Consider the following 18,219-nt stretch of genomic DNA (forward strand, 5'->3'; position numbering starts at 1 on the left):
AAATATTCAAACTCAACCGTCCATGGATGCGCTGAAACCTTTAGGGCACAAAACATGGACATTTATTTAGCTTCATACACCAGACACTTTCAGAGATAATGACTGTTCCTTAAATATGCTGACTGGATCACTTTCACCAGGATTTTTCACACAAATTTAGGTTTGTTTGAAGGAAGCAGACTTTCTCTGTTGTTTCTCATTATGGAACTGATTCAGAATCTGGAATATTGGACATATTAAAATAGACTTTTAGTTTTTTGCTCTAAAACTTGTCAAACCTGCTCAATCGGTTATTAAAGTTCAACTAAAATAAGCTTGTTTTCATTTTTGTGACCAAATATTCCACATCAAACTGTTCTCCATGTTCAGTTTTGCATTATTGTGAGATTTACATATATAAACACAAACATCAATGGTGGACTTCTGCATCTCATTTATTTTGCTAATGAGCTCAAAGATTGGAATTGTTTTTATCATGTCTTCAGTTTTTTGTTATAGTTAACTCCCCCATAATCAGATTATTGATCTACTGTCTAATATTACAGATTATGGATCAATGACAGGATGAGAAACCACAGAGGAAAATTCAGGTTTTTATCTTTAATCGCTCCTCAGACGTTGTCTAAAAAGTGGGTCCATCTCGAAAACTGTTCAATAAAACTTTCACCGATGTCTTTATGAAATGAAAACGTTTCAATGCGATCGTTTGAGCCGATGAACCTGATGATCTGAGATGGAGTAAAGCCTTTCTCTGTCATTAGGAGCAGCTGCAGCGCCCCCTGCTGTCTGAACACCCACATGTCTGACTTCTAGGAGTCAGATTTCAGTAGATTTGCTAAAACAGTTTTAAATGTCCAACATTTCAATGCAAACAAACGTGCTGCTGAATTTGTTGTTGTTGTTGTTTACCAGTAGGTGTCAGTATGGAGCCTCGTCGATCTTTGTCTGGTCCAAAACCGTTTTCCTGCACAAACAAACAGAAAGAAATCCCTCTAAAGTCCCGTCTTTGTGATTCACCAGCGCATTTACACCAACAGAGTGTTTTTAACTGAAAAATGAGATCAGTTTGGTGTTTAAAGACCCAACATTTGATAAAACACCACATTTATAAACTAAATTACATCTGAAGGGTATAAAAACTACAACATTGTTTAAAATGCATCAGACGAATTTAAATATTAATGTCACATGAAAAAATAAATGATCCTAAAATGGTGTTTATGATACAAATGTACCAGATTTATTTTAAAATATTGAGATTAAAACGGTTTTATTTATTATTGTAATGAGGCTACGATGCTAAAAAATGACACAAAACACAGATTTATATGACTTAATTATTAATATTGAGACTCTATAATATTATTATGATGCATAAATTAACTGAAGGTCTTGTTCAGTATCATTAAAAATACAAACACATGTACAGTTGTGCTCATCAGTTTTCAGACCGTCACAGAATTTATGATTTCTTGGTCATTTTTCACAGAACATGAATGAAAAGAGAAACATTTTTCTTTCACTCGGTGGTTGGGTGAAGCCGTTTCCTGTTCAGCTCTGTTTACTTTCTAACACCAGAATGACAACAGAGAACACCCTGATGAGTTTACAAACTGGTTATTCTGGCCTGATAACGTGCTCACAAGTCAACACAAACTGGTCTGAATGGTGACTGAAGGTAACCATCCTCACCTGTGATCAGCGTGTCTGAAAGCTCAGTGAGTTTCCTTCATCTTTCATCCAGCTCTGCACTGACCTTTCTGAGTCATGTGGAAAGCAAAAGAACTGTCAAATAGTGATGTTAGGAGATGTGCCGAGGCTTTGAAGCGTGTCGAGTAAGGGAGGGGGCGTTTCCATGAAGCGCGTATCAAAGCCTGCTTCATTTGGGGGAGGAGCCAAAATGATGACGTTTGAAGCCTCGTTAGCCGGTCGTACTGCGTGACTGCTTCAGGAACCGGTTCGTGGGTTTGATGTGCGATTCCAAATATAAGGGGCAGAGAAACGCCATGGATTCCCCGTTAACATTTGTTGGATTTTTGTCTCCTTCATCTTTGCCTGCAATCGGTTTGAGACTCTTTTTTTCCATAGAAGACCAAAAACAGAAGATTCTCCCCTTTCTGGGAACACTTTGACCTGATTTCTCCAAATAAAGTGGCACATAAAAAGTGAAGTGTAATATGACTACCTGTGACAACACCGCACATCGCTTGATCTAATTTATTTTTTTATTCTGGTGTTTAAAGTTGAAGTGTCTGTTTGTGTTCCAAGGAGCTGCAGAAATATTGTTCAAAGAAAAAGAAACCATCCCAGCACTGTGGAAAAAGTCTCATATTTTTGTATAAAATCAAATAAAATGCTGTCCCTGCTTTAGTTTTTCACTGGTACCACAAGCACATTTTATTTATGTCGCCCGTATTACAATTAAAAGTATCTAAACACTTTAAAGAAAACCAGAACCTGACCGTAATCAAACAGTCAAACTACAGATCTCAGATCTTTCCCCGTTTGTTTCCACTTCCTCTTTATCTCTGCTGTCAGCAAAAACAGACACTATATTAAATGTTTATTGGCATTATCATTTAAACACAATTCAAAGCTTCACATAGCAAAGCCAGTGTGTCGTTGGAGGCACTCTGCCTGTTTTACTTTTATTTGTCCACTTGATGGCGCAGTAGAGCAAAAGAAGCACCATGAAGCTTCAACCCATGAGTGAACCAACTGGATGGAAAGCCTCAGTGCTTCATGAAGCTTCATCTGAACATCACTACTGTCAAATGATGTGTGGACAAAGGCAACTGAACTGTAGAAAACAGAAAAGAAAAGAAATCCAAGGAACTAAGAAAGCCAGCCAGCAGCGTTCAAACTAAGAAGTGGAAAATGAGGGATTCTGTTGAAACCAAGCCACAGTCAGGAAGAACTGCAAAGATTTCAGCCACAGGAAGATAGTTTGGGATGCAAAAGACAAACCCACAAATAACTCCAGCTGAAATACAGAACCTTCTGAAAAAGAAGTGGTGTGGCTGTTTGAAGACGCACAATGAGGAGGGAAATGAAGGATAATTAGCCGCATGGTCGAGTCGCCAGAAGAAAGTCATCACCACTGATGAAGATACCTTCTAGTGTCACTCCTTTATTCCATTTCCAGCAGTTATCCATAATTATTTTATCTTTATTTGTTCCTGTCTGCCAGACTTCCTTGATTCAACCATCTTTTATGGTCTGCCAAACCCCTCATCTCTTACATTCTGTTGTCTACCAGACTCACTAACTCAACTACATTTTGTTCTTCGCTGTCTTACCTTCTGTTCCTGATTATCAACCAGACACAAACTAACCCCTCTCCACCCTTGTATTTCCATCCGGCTCCTCCCTATCCTCTGACCATCCCTATAAATTGTGTAACTCTGCAAATGTTCTGGATCGGCTCATGTTCTGTGTTGGTCAGCCCACAGTAAGCCAGAGTACCACTAAACGCCCACTACAGCAAACTTCCAAGGATTAAGAGTGAAATTTCTTAAACAATAAGCAAATGTTTCAAAGAATCCCGATTACAATACGACAAACAGCACAGAGACAAGCCCGAAAACTTCTGGAATAAAGACATTTGGAGCGATGAGACCAAAACTGAACTTTTTGGACACAACCAGAAACGTTCCATCTGGAGAGACGTCAACAAGGCCGATGACGAAGGTCCACCGTTCTACTGTGGAACACGGAGGATCGCTGATGTTTGGGGGAAGTGTGAGCTCAAAGGAAACTGGTCGACAATCAGAAAATACTGGGGGGAAATTTGCACTCATCAGTCCGGAAGCTGCTCATGGGACGTACTTGGACGTTCCAACAGGACAGCGATCCAGAAGACAAGTCGACCTGTCATTGGCTACAGCAGAATAAAGAGAAGGTTCTGGAGAGGCCGTCTCAGACTCCTAACCTCAGTATCATTGAGCCACTCTGGGGAGATCTCAGACATGTAGATCAGCCCAGGAATTTACAGGAAGTGGAGTCCTTTTGCCAAGAAGAATGGGCAGCTTTAACATCTGAGAAGATCAAGATCCTCGTCCACAACGACCACAAAAGACTTCAAGCTGTCATTGATGTTAAAGTATGAAGAACTGAGGTATGTAAACTGTTGATCAGAGTCATCAGAGAAGGAAGTCTGGTTTATTAATTATCTACAATTCATCAGAAAGAACATCAAACAATAATGTGGAACCAACATCTCCAACCGAATCGACCTTTTTTGGTGTCATTTAGTGTTTGTACGACGTCTTTTGAGATACAGTTGCATTTTATAACATGTTTTCTGGTCAGTTTGTGTCATTTTTACGTCTTTTTGTGTTTGTTCAACATCTTTTGAGATATTTATGCATTTTGTAACATCTTTATCTGGTCATTTTGCGTTTTTTTTACGTCTTTTTGCGTTTGTTGAACGTCTTTTTTGGTAGTTTCTGTCGTCATTCTGATTTAAAAAAGAGTAAACACAGCTGTTTGACAATAAATGGCTTCATCCAACCACTAACCATGATTGAAAGAAAGGTTATTTCTGGCCAAGAAATCATAAATTCTGCCATGGTACGTATTTAAACTGATGAGTACGACTGCATACCGTTACACAACGAATGCAAATCCTCCCTTTGAGAAACCAGTAATTCTGCTATTTTCTGCTCATAAAGTTCAGAAATATGAACTAAATGAAGTAAATAAGTGAATAAATAAATCCAGACTTTATAGGCGGCGTTCTCCTCCAGCTCCTCTTCCTCCATCATGGCCTCCTCTTCCTCCTCCAGATCTTCATTCAGAGCCAAACGCATCTCTGGACCCAGATCCTGCAGAGTCTTCAGTCCGGCTTTACACAGCTGGAAACACATCCCATAATATTAACACGCTCAAACACACACAGACATCCCATAATATTAACACGCTCAAACACACACAGACATCCCATAATGATCGCATTAATGAATCAAACTTGACTGAATCCTCTGGAGTTTACTGAGGAACATGAAAACGTGTGAATTCTCTTTCAGTTTCACTTTATAGAAATAATTAACGACGTTTATCCGTAAATCTGACAGAAACATAAACAGAAACTGTTTTCATCCATTAAATATTCTCCTTCTTTTACCTCCACCAGCTCTCCACTCTTATATTTACCACATTAAAGGTCCGTCTGATTTTTTCGTGTTCGGATTTTATTTTGTTGAGTTGAAAGCTTTAATCTGATTTTTTAAAATGTGCTCTGTTCATTAAAAACATCCTTAAAATAAAGTTTAAAATGCTAAAAGAAACGTGTATTTTCCTCTGAGACTCATCTGTACTGGTGTAGCGCAGTACAGGTGAGCGTCTTTTTAGGTTGTTTTGGGTCACAGTTTTACGTTTTACATCTTTTTAGGGTCATTTTGTGCCTCATTTTAAGCTTTTTTGTCTGTTTGTGGACTTTTTGTGTCACATTTTTGTTTTGTTTTTTACATTTGTTTGTGGATTTTTTGTGTCACATTTTAGTTTTCTTACATCTTGTTACCTGTCCTGCAGAGGGTTTGGCCGACTCTTATTTTTTTACGTCATTTTAGGGTTGTTTTGTGTCACATTTTTGTTTTGTTTTTTTACGTCTTTTTAGGTTCCTTTAGTGTCACGTGTTTTATTTTATGTCGTTACAGTTTCATTTTGACTCACCTGCACTGCAGAGGGATTGGCTGAGTCTGACTCCGGCATATCTCCTTTCTCCTTCCTCTTCCTGAACTTCCTGAAGTAATCCTGGATCAGGAAGGTGGCGTAGAACTTCCCCACGGTCACTTCCTCCTCTGCAGGAGAGAACACAGCTCAGTGTGTAGTACCAGCAGCAGTACTACCAGCGGTACTACCAGCGGTACCAGCAGCGGTACCACCAGCGGTACCACCAGCGGTACCAGCAGCGGTACCACCAGCGGTACCACCAGCGGTACCACCAGCGGTACCAGCAGCGGTACCACCAGCGGTACCACCAGCGGTACCACCAGCAGTACCTTCATGAGGTGGAATGACTTCGTCCAGCAGCTTCGGCTTCATCCTCTTCCAGATCTTCTTGATGATCGCCCTCAGCTCCTCGTTCTCCTGGTCAGGGTTACCTAGCAACAGAATCCAGGGGGCGGAGCCAGAAGGAAGTTTGGTTTATTATTTATCTACGATTCATCAGACAGAACAATAAAACAAAAAAGTGGAACCAACATCTCCATCATTCATCCGAACCACTGGCTCTTCATCTTTCTGAAGTAATTTTGTGTTTTTTACCGTCTTTTTGAGGAAATTTTGTGTTTTTTAACATCTTTTTGAGGAAATTTTGAGTCACATTTTGGTCATTGTTGTCACTACGTGTCACATTTTGGTAATTTCATGGGTTTTCAGTGTTGGTTTTATTCAGTTTTTCTGTAATTTTATGTCCTTTTGTGGTCATTTTGCAAGAGTTTTTGTGGTAATTTTGTGTTGCATTTAGTTATGTTTACATGTTTTTATTGTCGCTTTGTATGTTTTTGTGGTCATTTCATGTCTTTGTGTACCCATTTTGTCATGTTTTTACATATTATCATGTTTATTTTCTGTCACATTTTGGTTGTTTTACATGTTTGTGGTAATTTTGTTTCACTTTTGGTCTTTTCATGTGCCTTACTGACAACTTTATGTCTTTCTGTGGTTGGATTGTGTCACATTTTGTCATTTCCAAGTCTTTTGTGCTCATTTTTGTGTCACACTTAGGTCATTTCATATGTTTTTGAGGCAGTTTTATTCATATTTTTTTGCAATTTTACGTCTTTTTGTGGTCATTTTGCGTAACATTTTTAACGTTTATGTTTTTATGGTCATTTTGTGTCATATTTTGGTGTCTTTGTGCTCATTTTCCACCTTTTTGTGGCTCTTTTGTCATATATTTTTGGTTTTTACATATTTTTTTGGGGTCAACTTGTGTTATATTTTGGTTGTTTTCTGTCTTGATTTGGTCGCTTTGTCTCAGTTTATGCTTTTTACTTCTTTTGTGCTGAAGCATATGGGTTCTGTAAAGTGAGACAGTTTGACTGTAATTGGAGCTATATAAATAAAACTGAATACATTTTGTATTGCAATTAGTCATTTTTAGGTGTTTTTGTGGTGATTTTGTCATTTTTTAAAATCATTTTACATGTTGTTATGGTAGTTTTCTGCCACATTTTGGTTGTTTTACATGTTTTTGTGTCATTCTGTTTCATTTTCAGTCATTTCTTGTGTTTTCTTGGTCATTATGTCTTCTTGTGGTCATTTAGGTTACTTCATGTGGCAAATTTATTTCTTTTTGTGGTTATATTCTGTCACATTTTGTCACTTTCAAGTCTTTTGTGGTGTGACATCTAGTTATTTTGTATGATTTTGTGGTCACTTTATGCCTTTCTGTGCTCATTTTGTTTCATTTTTGCTCATTACATGCGTCTCAGTGGTAATTTTATGTCTTTTGGTGGCTGTATTGTGATACATTTGATCATTTTCAAGACTTTTGTGGTAACTTTGTGTCACATTTTGGTCATTTCATGTGTTTTGTGGTTGTCTTGTTGTATTTTTGTTGTTTTATGTATTTTTGTGTCGCCGTTTGTTTATTTGTCATTTTGCGCCCCACTTTGGTCCAGGTTTTCCTGAGGACTCGTCACGTACCTTCAGTCTTGATCTTGAGGGCGGTCCGAACCAGAGCGAACAGCGTTGCGTTAAAGGTCACCATCCCGTCGGCGTTCAGAGGCATGTTCATGGCCACCAGACGCTGCAGCAGACAGCAGGAGTCACTTCTGGTTAGAATAACACTTCTACGTTCTAAAGTCTGTTCAGCAGCTACCGTCTGGCTTCAGGGTTTTACCTTGCAGGCGACTCGGTGAGGACAAAGTTTGCCAAAACCCAGAGGAGGCTGAATCCTCCGGAGCAGAGCGACAACGTCCAGATGTTTGATCCGACCCCTGAGGACAGTAAACAGGAAGACGGACTGAATATGTGACTGAAAGATGTTTGGGAATTAGTTTCTAGGATGTTTTTCATAAAAAAAGGGGAAATAAATCATTTAAATACACTCTGAGATGCTTATTTATCTTTGTCTGTTAGAGGTTTATGTGAATCAGCTCATATTTAATAAAACCTCATTTATAAAACAAAAATAAAAAGTCTCAAAACTTTCAATAACAAGAAAATTTATTATAACTCCAAATATAGAATATTTCTGGAATACTTATTATTATTAATCTTTTTAATTTAAATCTTGCATTAATTTGACCATTTTTGTGGGACTTCTGCTAATTCTGAATATTTGATTCATTTTTCATACATTTGAGGGATTTTTATTGAGATGTTTTTGTATTTTGTTAATATTTTCATGACTTTAATTATTTGCAAAGATTTTATTCTTTAAAAAAATATTTTTGAGCCTTTTCAAATTTTCAGGAATTTTCTTAATATTTCTGGATGTTTTATTTATTTTTCCAGATATTTTGCGGTTATTTTATTAAGATTTTTAAATATATGTGGAGTTTCATATAATTTACAAATATTTTCAGGCATTTTATTCTTTTTATTTTATTTAATCTTGAGACATATTTTTGTCTTATCATTTTAAATTCATTTTCAGTAATATTTTTTGGACATTTTTTGTCTTATTTATATGCTGAAAGTTTTCAAAAATTATTTTTTTAAAGGATCATTCATGGCCTGTTTAATTATATTTTATTCCTAAAACAAATAAAGAGAATGACCTCAGCAAAAACCTTTGATTTTACTCAGTAAATGAAGAGTTTTGAAGCTGAATTTATCCAACATTTACACTGCAAATTAGGACATTTTAACATATTAAATGCTTCGTTCCGTATTTAAACATGAAACATCTGTAAAATTTGAAATGTGAGAACAGATATGTTGTTATAGGTCATCAACGGGGGAAGTTTGATGCTGATATCTGTTAAATCTGCAGCTACAGCAAAACTCTACTCAGTTTTTATTCTAATTTAGGTCAGTGAAGGTTAAAATAATTCCACTTTACAGGAAAAACTCATTTCTAAATGTAGGCTGCAGAATCCTGCTGGGAAACTTTGATCCAGATGAAACCAGTTCAGGTTTCCCAGTTTCACTTCAATCCACAGCAGTTAAATCACATTAGATCCTGATGAATGTGGTTTATTCTGAGCAGTGGTGCAGCCAGCTCACGTATAAAACATCAGAAACTTGATTTAATGAATGAAACAAGAGAAGAACAAGAAGGAGTGATGATTTCACATGAAGCACTTTTAGGTTCAGGTTATAAAAGATGAGTTACTGCTGATTTGTAGTTTTGTATTTTTAGATGTTCTGTCCTTTATTTTGTGGTAACACTGACCCTCAGAAAACACAAAGACATACAAGTTTGAAAATAAAGATGAAAATGTGAAGAAATAAAAATGAAAACATAAAGAGATAAAGATGAAAACAAGAAGAAACTAGAAAAGCACTCTGAGAGCGCAGACCTCTGCCAGGCCATCTGTCTGTCTGTCTGTCTGTTAACAGCATAACTCAAAAAGTTATGGACGAATTTTCACCATATTTTTTACAGAATGTCCGGAAGAGCAAAAGTAACAATCGATTAGATTTTGGAGGTGATCCGGATCACCGTCTGGATCCAGGATTTTTTTGAAGGACTCTGTACAATTGAGAGAGATGGCCGCCAGGCTCTTCCTTTTGCTCTTCCAGACATTCTGTAAAATTTTGGTGAAAATCCGTCCATAACTTTTTGAGTTATGCTGTAAACAGACAGACAGACACACTCCGATGATTACATAACCTCCTGGTGGAGGTAATAAAGATAAAACATGAAGAGATGAAGATGAAAACATGACTCGTCATTACTTGGCCTCCGGATCGTACTCAGACCAGATCCTCTTGAACTCGTCCAGGTGATGCGGCCCCAGAATCGACCAATCACGCGTCAGATAGTCGAAGTTGTCCATGATGACGGCGACGAACAGGTTGATGATCTGAAGAGCAGAAAGACGAACAAACGAACACCAGGTGGCGCCGTGAACATCTGGAAACATCAGGTGATCAGACACACCTGGGGCCTCATTTATAAAGCTCACGTACGCACAAAACAGGGCTAGAAAGTTACGTACGCCATTTTCTACGCAAATGTTGTGATTTCTTAAAACAAACTTGGCGTGAAAATGTGCGCACCGGTGCACCAACTTTGATGCTTGCTTAAGCACATTTTGGACACAGAGGAAACGGCAGTGCTGGAGGGTGAAGTGGTGAATTGAAACCAGACTGATCTCAAACCTTTATTGTTATCACATATTAGACTTGTAGAGCCGGATAATCATAAACCCTCATTGTTGTAGATGTTCATATAGTGCGCCATTCGGCCTACGACTGTATTTGCAGAACTATGTTCATATACCAAACTTCCATCTTCAAATGATATAGAGCGGTGAGTGGCACTGATTGATTACTGATTTGGAAAAGTCATGTGACAATCAGTCCAATCGCTGATCAAGTGGATAAATAGCGGGTGACAGCCGTGCGTAATGTGGCACAATGGATGCGCTGGCATTGCTGGAAGATCACGTTAAGAATGGAGAGAGATCACAGGGATTTCCTGGCCCATGATGATGACTGGCTAATAAGCAGATTCAGATTCCCTAGAGCAGTACTCTTGGATCTATGTGCTGAACTGGGCCATCTTAGACAGACCCACCCGCCAAAACCACGCCATCCCGGTACAGACACAGGAGCTGACGACTCGGGGGTTTCTGGCTCCTTCCAGCGTTAAGTGGCCGACAGGTATGTGTTTTATATGAAGAATATATGAGGTTACATTTGTTGTCTAAATCCTATCTGGGTCTGATATACAGTTAAATGATGTCCTTTAGGTCTGGATATCACAACCATCCCGCAATAATGCCAGCTGTTTGGATGACATCATAAACATGACCAGTCAGTACATCAGGTTTCCTTACACTGTGGGTGAACAGGCCAACATTAAACGGCAATTTGCAGCGATGTCCGGTTTCCCAAATGCAATCGGCGTAACTGACTGCACTCATGTTGCTGTAAGGGCTCCGAGTGAAAATGAATTTGTCTGTGAACCGAAAAAATGTACATTCAATCAGTGTACAAATTATTTGTACATCGGACATGATCATAACAAATTTAGTGTCAGGGTGGCCTGGGTCAACACATGATTCATTCATCCTGAAGCACAGCAGTGTAAAGACTGCAGGGGGCGCTGTGTGAAATGCCGTGGATCAGCAGCTTATTTATATACAGATACATTCATGAGTTACTTTGCATTGACCATTCATGGTAAAATGTGAGTGTGTTGTGGGCAGGATGTGAGGTGGATCCACCTGTGCAATCTTCCAGCTGGAGTGTGAAATTGCGTGCAGCTGTGAGTACGCAGTTTTATAAATCAGGGGCGAAGGGCATACGCCCATTTCAGACTTTCAGCGTACGCAAACTTTTAGTGTGGATCGTAGACAATGTTTTATAAATGAGGCCCCTGGACAGTAAAAGCTCTGTCTGCAGAGCAGCTCAGGATGGAAAAGGTTTGCAGTCAGTGAGAGGTTTGCTGACGTTACATATTCGTTCATAAAGATTCCAACAAATGTAGAAAAGGACTCAAAATGTGTCAAAACCGACTCAGACTTTATTCTGAACATTTCTGAGTCATTTTGAACAATTTCTCAGTAATTTCAGACAAGTTCAACTATTTTTAAACCAGTTTTACTCATTCTTAGCACTGTTTCAGTCATTTTGGATGTTTTCTGAGTCATTTTAGACAAACTGAGTCAGGTTTAAAGTCATTTTGGACAACTTTAACAGACTTTAAACTGGTTTGACTCGTTAAGGAAGCTTTTTGAGCCTTTAAGCTCCATTTTCAACTCATTTTGGGCAATTTTTGAGTCATTTTGGACGATTTGTGAGTCGTTTTTGACAAGTTTGAATAATTTTAAGGAAAGTAGGATTCATCTTAGACAAACTGAGTCAGGTTTGAAATCATTTTGGATAACTTTAGCTCACTTTGTGTGTTTAGTGTGTACCAGTGTGTGTTTAGTGTGTACCAGTGTGTGTTTAGTGTGTACCAGTGTGTGTTTAGTGTGTACCAGTGTGTGTTTAGTGTGTACCAGTGTGTGTTTAGTGTGTACCAGTGTGTGTTTAGTGTGTACCAGTGTGTGTTTAGTGTGTACCAGTATGTGTTTAGTGTGTACCAGTGTGTGTTTAGTGTGTACCAGTGTGTGTTTAGTGTGTGTACTAGTGTGTGTTTAATGTGTGTGTTCTGACCAGAAAAGCACACAACATGAAGAAGCTGATGAAGTAAACGATGGCGAAGTTGCTGCCGCAGCTGAACTCTTCTCCGGGTTCGTAGTCGGATTCTGGATCACAGCGTTTCCCTGGAAGACTGGCCAGCATGATCTCCTGCCACGCCTCACCTGTTGCACACCTGAACACACACACACACACACAGGTGAAGCAGCCGAACACAACACAGGACAAAGAGGAGGACGAAGAGGAGGACGAAGAGGAGGAGGAAGAGGAGGAGGAAGAGGAGGAGGAAGAGGAGGATCTGACCTGAAGAGCAGCAGGACGGCCTGAGGAAACGTCTGGAAGTTGTTGTTCCTGTTGATCTGAGTGTAGTCCTGCATTGCAATCTTCCCAAACGTCTACACAGAAGACAACACATCACTCTAATCATGAACCACCTGTGACTCTCTATCAGCTGACTTTTCTGACTTTGTTTTTTAAATTGGTTTAAAATGACTTGAATTTCAAACTTGTTCCTAAATGAGTTACAAATTCAACAAAATGACAAAATTTGTCAAAATGGGTTCAAAAATTTGTCAGAAATGACCAAAATATCTCCAAGATGAGTTAAAATGGACCAAAACTGTTCAAATTGACTTGAAATCTGTCTAAAGATACCAAGAAATGTTCCTTTAAAGAGTAAAATTCACCAAAAAGGTTGATTTGGAAAAATGTCACCAAATTATTTTAGGCTAAAGATGACAAAAACAAGCTCTGAATGATTTAAAGTTGTCCTAAATGACTTACAAATTCAACAAAATGAGTCAAAGCTTCTCGTAGATCAGTTTAAAAGTTGTCTAAACAAAGTTCATCACAATGACCTGAAACTTTGGGTCAGTTTATCAGTGACTTTGATTAATTTTCTTCAATCATTAGAACGAGTTTCAAGCAGTTTTGACAGTTTTTAACTCATTCTGGATCATTTTAGTTTATTTTGGACACTTTTGACTCATTTTGACAGTTTATGGTTCATTTTAACTCAGTTAACCTTTGTGTTGTCCTCAGGATCAAATTGAAAATGTGGAAAAAATATATTTTTTACAATGAAAACTTTCACATTTTCAACATTTTTGGGAAATTTTTGAACATTTTTTGGTGGAAAAAAGCAAATATTAAAAAAGGGATTCTTAAAGAACATTCAGGAAAAAAATCAAACAAAATCCAGCAAATTTCTTAAAGAAAATATTACAAGTTTTACTGATATGTATGTAATCACTTGAGATATTTTTAGGATATTTTTGAGAGATTTTTATTGATTTATTTGAAAATATTTACAATTTATATATATATTTAATTTTTAAATATTTATTTCTTGCTAAATTTGGGTATTTTTAAAAAAAAAAAAATTTAAGGGAAATTTTTAAGGAATTTTTGGAAATTTCTTCCTGAGTATTTTGCACATTTTTATAAATTTGGGGACTTTTTTTCAGACAAGGAAGCAACATTTTTGGTGCCTGTAAATGAAGAGAACAGGAGGGCTAAAGACATGTTTCTATCATTTAATTTTTGCCAAATTGTGACGTCATTTTGGACAAGTTTAGTAAGTACAGATAAAAACACAAGAGGGTATCCAGGTTCTAGCAGGTTCTCCTGGATCAGGTGAGACGTTCACCTGTGTGGACTCACCTGCATGCCGATGACGGCGTAGATGAAGAAGATCATGGCGATGAGCAGAGCGACGTACGGTAGAGCCTGGAGACAGACCAGCGGTTAGACGGAATGTTTGTCTGCAGTCTGAGGAGCTTAAAGTTCACTCAGAAATGTAGAGAAACTCAGAAACAGTGACTCAGCAGCAGCTGGTTCTGCTGAGTCACCAAATCTGACTTTTAAACTTCAGCAGGACACAAAGTTTAGCCCGATAGCCACGCCCGTTGTGTCATTAAGCCCCACCTCTCCACGATTAAGCCCCGCCCTCTGACCTGCAGTGATTTGATGAAGGTCCACAGCAGCGTACGAATTCCCTCCCCTTTACTCAGCAGCTTGACCAATCGCATCACTCGAAACAGGCGGAAGAAGGTGATGGAGACTCTGGAGCTGTCCTCTCCACTCTGGAATGGAAACAGGAAGTCAGAAAGTTCTGGAAAGCTGGAGCTATTTCGAGGATTAAACACCAACAGAGCAACAACAGAACTAAAACAGAACACCAACAGAACAACAACAGAACTAAAACAGAACGTTAGAACACCAACAGAACATTAGACCACCAACAGAACACCAACAGAACTAAAGCAGAACAACAGAACAGCATCATCCTGCTTCAGTGTTTGACTCACGCTGAACTCGGTCACCACGATGTCCACGACGCTGCCGACTACGATCAGAGCATCAAAGGAGTTCCAGGCGTCCACAAAATAATGCTGCAAGGAACCACATGAGAACACATGGAACCTCTGTTCACCTGAGTAACACCAGCAGTAACAGCTGCAGTCAGAGCAGCAGCGCCCCCTGCTGGCTGGAGGCCTCAGCAGCTGCTCTACATTTCAACACAGGAACACCAACATAGAGCTGGGTCCAGGTTTGTCACTTTTAATGGACTTTTTCCATCATTTTAGAACTTCATAGGAACTTCATTAACCCTAAAAACTATGAAAGACCTTTAAACTTATTCAGAACATCGAAAACCCTTTTCAAATTTACTCCCAAAAACTTAACCAAAATGACAGAAACTTATTCAAAATGCCTCAAGGCTGTTCCAAAAGGATCTTAAAATTTTCATAAAGTTGGACCAAGAAGACTTGATGTGTCCAAAAATCAACTCAAAATTCTCCCTTACATCTGTTTAAAATGTCCCAGAGCCTTCCCAAAAGAGACATAAATCCTGTCCAGAATGATTCAAAACCTGTTCTAAATGAGTTAGAAAAATAACTTGGACTCATTTAGCAGATATTTAGAAAATGTTTGGTTATATTTGTTATTGTTTGGACAGGTTTTGTGCCATTTCTGGATAATTTTTGAGGCATTTTAGACAATTTTGAGAGACTTTGGACAGTTTTTTGTTGTTTCTGACAACTTCTAAGTCATTTTAGTTACATTTTAAACAAATTTAGCCTCTTTTTAAAATAATTATGGACAAGTTTTTGTTTTAGTCTATATTTTAGGTTTTTAATAATCTAGAACATATTCTGTTTCACTGTACACACATTTTTTTATTTATTTGGGAGACGTTTTGAGTCATTTTGAACAAATTCTTGGGGTGATTTTGAACTTTTTGCTGTTTGGGTGTGTTTGTTTTCCTCACCCTGAGTCTGAGCGCCAGCAGCTTCAGCAGCATCTCCACGGTGAAGAGTCCGGTGAAGACCATGTTGAGGATGTCCATGATGTAGCTGAAGGTTTTGGACTGTTCGTAGTGCTGCAGGTCAGAAACACCGTCAGAGAGGCCAGATTTAACGAAGCGTCAGCGATTGGAGATGAAGCGGAACGTTACCGACCTGCACAGCCAGAGTGACGGTGTTCAGCAGGATCAGGACGAACATGACGTACTCGAAGCCCGTCGAGTTGATGATGGACCAGAACTTGTACTGAACCGGGTTCTTGGGGATGTAGAGCTTCAGCGGCTGAGCTTTCAGAGCGTATTCAACACACTGACGCTGCAGAAATACGTAAAAAACACGACTTAGTTTATGAATTAAACTGTGCTGTATTAAAAGGTTTTATCTCTAAACACCAGCTTTTTCAAACTCACGTCTTTCACTCTCATTTTGGTCGTAGTTTTTGTTTTGGAACAGAACGTCAGTTGTAGTTTTGCAGTTTGCTGAGTTATTTAGTGTCTGTGAAGCTGCACAGAGTTCATGTAGAAAACTTCCTAAAACTACGTGAAAACTGACTAAATGTGTCCTCAGGCTTTGTGTTTTTATCGAAAGAAATTAAAACCAAATACAAAATGAAAACAAAAATTAAGGCTAAAATGGCAAAGTACCATTTGAAAATCATGATCAAAAACCGTTTTTTAAAGACAAAAGCAGATAAAAACAGATTTTTTTTTAACAAAGGCTGTGAAAGTTTTATAGTCCTGTTTGACACATTTTTCTGTTTTTGACAGTTATTTTTGTCATTCTGTTTACTGTTTTTACTCACATCAATGCATTTCACTGCACATTATACTTTGTATAATTGTGTTTGTGATAAATTAAGGTCTTGAGTCTTGATTTTAGTATTGTATAATTTTGGACAAGGTTTGTCATATTGTTGAAGTTTTGATTCATTTTGTAAAGACTTTTGGTGCTTCGGACAAATTTTTGGAGTCATTTTGCAAAAGAATTTTAAACTGTGACTTTTGAGATCACAGTTTTTCAGACTTTCAGTGTTAGTCTTTGGGTGCATTTGGTTTTGGCTGAAACAGTCCTGACGTGACGTAGTTTGTTCTGGCTGACAGGTGAGTTTACCTGGTTCTTGTCCAGCTCACAGTTCTTGTACTCCTGCTCTCCCTGCTCCCTGAAGGTGATGATGACGAAACCCACGAAGATGTTCATCATGAAGAAGGCGATGATGATGATGTAGACGATGAAGAAGATGGAGATCTCCACCCTGTAGTTGTAGATGGGACCAGAGTTCTCTCCATTGGCGTCGATGGCTTTGTACAGCAGCCTGGAGACACAAGGTGAAATGTCTGCGTGTGCTGACGACGAGGTTCAATAAAGTTTTCCTCTTTGAATACTCACGCTGGCCAGCCCTCGAAGGTGGAGACGGTGAACAGCGCCATCATCCCCATCAGCACATTGTCGAAGTTAAAGTCGCTGTTCACCCAGATTCGCTCTCTGACCATCGGGTGGCTCACATCGCCGTCTTTGTAGACCACGAACGTTCCTCTGAAACCACAGATCAATATTAAAACAACCTTCTAATAGAACCAGAACCTTCATACAACCTTTATATAACCTTTTCACCAGGAACATTCTTCTACAACCACAGATCAACATTAAAACAACCCTTAAATTAAACCTTAATACAACCTTTACACCAAAAATGTTCTTCTCAAACCACATATTAACATCAAAACAACCTACAAACACAGCCAGAACCTTCAAACAACCTTCTACCAATGTTATAGCAAACTTCCACCAACCTTCGATCATCCATCCTCTAACCTTCCTCCAACCTTGCTACAATGTTACATCAACGTTCCTCCAACCTTAACCCCAACCTTCCATCAACTTTTCTCCAAAGTTACACCAATCTTACATCACATTTCCTCCAACAGTTCTTGTTGTGAAACATGGTGATATGAGATCCCAGAATCAGCCACAAGGGGGAGACTGACAGAACAACAGCTGTTGTTGTTCAGTTCCTTTAAAGTGGAGGTGTCCATGCTGTCAGTGAATGGTAGAAGTGTGCGAGTTTCCACCAGCCTTCTGCCAACTTTCCGATTACCTGACTAAAACTTTTCTCAACCCTTACACCAACATTCTTCCAAAGTTACACCAATTTTACACCAGCTTTCCTCCAACCTTCCACAACCTTCCTCCAATTTTAGACAAATGTTCCACTAACCTTCCTCCTATCTTCCTACAACATACCTCCAATAACCTTTCTCAAACCTTACACCAACCTTCCTTCAAAGTTACACCAATCTTTCAGTAACTTTTCTCAAATCTTTCTTTAACGTTATTCTAGCCTTACACAATCTTCTTCCTACCTTCATCTAACGTTCTCCACATTTCCACCAACCTTCCTTCAAAGTTACACCAATCTCACACCAGCTTTCCTCCAACCTTACATCAATCTTTCTCCACCTTCAGACGAATGTTCCTCCAACCTTCCTCCAACTGTGATAAAAATTAATCCATCAAATCATTTTGTCACAGCAGAAAAAACCTTTGACTTAATTAAAATGTAATCCTGATTTATAAATCAGAATCCAATTAGAACCGACTAAAATCAGAATCAAACCAGTTTAAATCTTAACACAAAGAATTA

General features: G+C 38.6%; 1 protein-coding gene across 1 annotated transcript in view; it reads right to left on the minus strand.

Annotated features, from left to right (window-relative positions):
* LOC110945595 (voltage-dependent L-type calcium channel subunit alpha-1D-like) overlaps window positions 1-18,219 on the minus strand; it is an 80,738-nt gene that overhangs the window by 10,898 nt on the left and 51,621 nt on the right. Inside the window, 16 exon segments of the mRNA XM_051949198.1 lie at window positions 910-964; window positions 4,725-4,856; window positions 5,674-5,801; window positions 6,003-6,104; window positions 7,654-7,756; window positions 7,850-7,946; window positions 9,856-9,983; window positions 12,286-12,445; window positions 12,574-12,665; window positions 13,933-13,998; window positions 14,226-14,354; window positions 14,580-14,663; window positions 15,545-15,655; window positions 15,735-15,893; window positions 16,689-16,890; window positions 16,965-17,111. Coding sequence (XP_051805158.1) covers window positions 910-964; window positions 4,725-4,856; window positions 5,674-5,801; window positions 6,003-6,104; window positions 7,654-7,756; window positions 7,850-7,946; window positions 9,856-9,983; window positions 12,286-12,445; window positions 12,574-12,665; window positions 13,933-13,998; window positions 14,226-14,354; window positions 14,580-14,663; window positions 15,545-15,655; window positions 15,735-15,893; window positions 16,689-16,890; window positions 16,965-17,111 — 1,895 coding nt within the window.

This window comes from Acanthochromis polyacanthus, chromosome 6 (assembly GCF_021347895.1).
Source record: "Acanthochromis polyacanthus isolate Apoly-LR-REF ecotype Palm Island chromosome 6, KAUST_Apoly_ChrSc, whole genome shotgun sequence".
In the NCBI taxonomy this organism is placed as follows: Eukaryota; Metazoa; Chordata; class Actinopteri; family Pomacentridae; genus Acanthochromis; species Acanthochromis polyacanthus.